General features: G+C 42.7%; 1 protein-coding gene across 1 annotated transcript; it reads right to left on the reverse strand.

Moving 5' to 3' along the window:
* Positions 1-1,381: 1,381 nt before the first annotated feature.
* Positions 1,382-2,589, reverse strand: LOC137653701 (actin, alpha cardiac muscle 2-like). Its single transcript, XM_068387278.1, has one exon. It carries the CDS (start codon positions 2,581-2,583, stop codon positions 1,450-1,452), a length of 1,134 nt encoding a protein of 377 aa, XP_068243379.1. The 5' UTR covers positions 2,584-2,589; the 3' UTR covers positions 1,382-1,449.
* Positions 2,590-2,771: the final 182 nt, after the last annotated feature.

Here is a 2,771-nt window from a genome sequence, read left to right on the forward strand (position 1 = left end):
AAAGTCGGTGTTTACCATACTTTCGTCATTTTATGAAGTAAACCTCTTAATTAATTAAATTTATCAATTTGGGTGGTGGCCTATGTGGTAACGTCCCTGACTGGTAATCGCGAGACTGGGGTTCGAGTCACGCTGAAACTCATTAGTTCCTTTGGTCGCTGCAACCTCGCCCTCCTTGTTAGTTAAGGATGTGGGATATGGGGAAGCCTATAGGTCTATCTGCTTAGTCATCAGCAGCCATTGCCTGGCTCTCCCTGGTAATAGCTTGGGTGGAGAGGGGGTTTGGGCACTGATCATATGTATATATGACTAATATCTAGGGCATTGTTCTGCTTGCTAGGGCAATGTCACTGTCCCTTGCCTCTTCCATTCATGAGTGGCCTTTAAACCTTTAATACCCGGCACTGTTGCCCGGGATGCCTTTCAACATCCATGTGCTACGATGGTGAATTTCTTAATATTTCATGTAACCTATAATGATGTAAAGATCTTGGTTATTTTTATCGTGTGGTGGTAATCCCCACCATTCAAGCTTTTTGTAGAGTCCTTGTGTACGCATTTCGTCCATGTCAGGAATTCTTATCCAAATACATTTACCGTTTTTGTGTATCATAGACGCATATATTGTTCAGGTGTGTCTGACAATACTAAAAACACTGCACGTACAAGCAGAGAGAGAAACGAAAACATGCTGAAATATTTCAATTATACGTCTATTACTTTTCTGTCCTGTAAAGGATGGTAGTAGTCACTCTTGCAGACAATATACAAAAGTACTTTTAGTTTTACAGTGTAGTACATTTTGTCAAGGACACGTTAGCATTTAATTTCTACGACTCGCCATGAACACAAACCTTTTTTTTTTTTTTTTTTTTTTTTTGGCAGTTGATGCCATCAAACCTATTTGATGCCAGTTTGTTTAATTCATGCCTCATATTTTCTTTTTGCTAAACTGTATTCCGTTTCTTGACTTATATTTCTGTATATGCTTAATTTTTTTTTATTAAAGAGACATCGTAGCTTAAGATCTGTATTATATTTAATCTTGTTGCTAAAAATATGCTCTCTCTCTCTCTCTCTCTCTCTCTCTCTCTCTCTCTCTCTCTCTCTCTCTCTCTCTCTCTCTCCTCTCTCTCTCTCTCTCTCTTCGTGTTTCGTTTATTTTATTTTGTTGCATATGCGATGAAGCAAACTATTGATGACTTTATTAGAAAATGTAAACAATAATTCAAATCAAATATCTTGGAAACTGTTCCGAAAATTAGTCAGTAAATTAATGTTTAATGTTTTAATAAAACGAAAATGAGATGAAAATGTTATCAGTGTTAAAACAAAATATAAACAATTTTTACAAAGAAAATATTAAAAGAAATTCTTTTTTGAGATGATGGACAAAACAATGGAATCATGATTATCGACGTAGACAAACATTAGCGCAACAACAATTAATCAGAAGCATTTACGATGCACAATTGCTGGTCCGGACTCATCATACTCTTCTTTAGTGACCCACATGGACTGGAAGGTGGAGAGCGAGCCAAGTATGGAACCCCCAATCCAGACCGAGTATTTCCGTTCTGGAGGAGCGATGATTTTGATTTTGATCGTCGAGGGCGCCAGACACGTGATCTCCTTCTGCATCCTATCGGCAATGCCAGGGTACATGGTCGAACCACCTGATAAGACGGTGTTGGCAAATAGGTCCTTCCGGATGTCAATGTCGCATCGCATGATGGAGTTGTAGACGGTCTCGTGGATGCCAACTGATTCCATGCCCAGGAAGGAAGGCTGGAAGAGGGACTCAGGGGCACGGAAACGCTCGTTGCCAATCGTTATAATCTGCCCATCAGGTAACTCGTAAGACTTATCTATGGAGGAAGAAGCCGCAGCGACGTTCATCTCACTCTCGAAGTCGAGGGCGATGTAGCAAAGCTTCTCCTTGATGTCACGGACGATCTCCCGCTCGGCTGTGGTGGTGAAGGAGTAGCCTCTCTCTGTCATGATCTTCATCAGGTACACGGTCAGGTCCCGCCCAGCGAGGTCAAGTCGGAGAATGGCATGAGGAAGCGCATACCCTTCATACACCGGAACATTGTGGGTCACTCCATCGCCGGAATCGCAGACTAACCCGGTCGTGCGACCGGAAGCATACAAGGACAGGACGGCTTGAATCGCGACGTACATGGCGGGCATGGCGAAAGTTTCGAACATAATCTGAGTCATCTTCTCGCGATTGGCCTTTGGGTTAAGCGGCGCTTCGGTAAGCAAGGTGGGCGATTCCTCTGGAGCAACCCGAAGTTCGTTGTAAAAAGTGTGATGCCAGATCTTCTCCATGTCGTCCCAGTTGGTGATGATACCGTGTTCGATGGGATATTTCAAGGTAAGGATACCTCTCTTGCTCTGAGCCTCATCACCAACGTAGGCGTCCTTCTGGCCCATGCCGACCATCACGCCCTGGTGACGGGCACGACCAACGATGGAGGGGAAGACCGCTCTTGGGGCATCGTCCCCTGCAAAGCCTGCTTTCACCATCCCTGAACCATTGTCACATACAAGCGCCGCTGTCTCTTCATCATCGCCCATGATTTCTTACTGCAAAAAGAAATAAAGATAATTATCATCAGGTTTAACTCATAAATTCTGCTTTTTCAATTAAATATTCTGTAAAAACAGCCATTAATAAAAGGCAATACCATTTGTTTGTAGGAATAAAATTTTTGTCAAGGAAGTTGTTGATTGAATTGGTGATAATAATGATGTAGGGGGATCCG

The sequence above is a fragment of the Palaemon carinicauda genome, chromosome 14 (genome assembly GCF_036898095.1).
Source record: "Palaemon carinicauda isolate YSFRI2023 chromosome 14, ASM3689809v2, whole genome shotgun sequence".
NCBI classification, from domain to species: domain Eukaryota; kingdom Metazoa; phylum Arthropoda; class Malacostraca; order Decapoda; family Palaemonidae; genus Palaemon; species Palaemon carinicauda.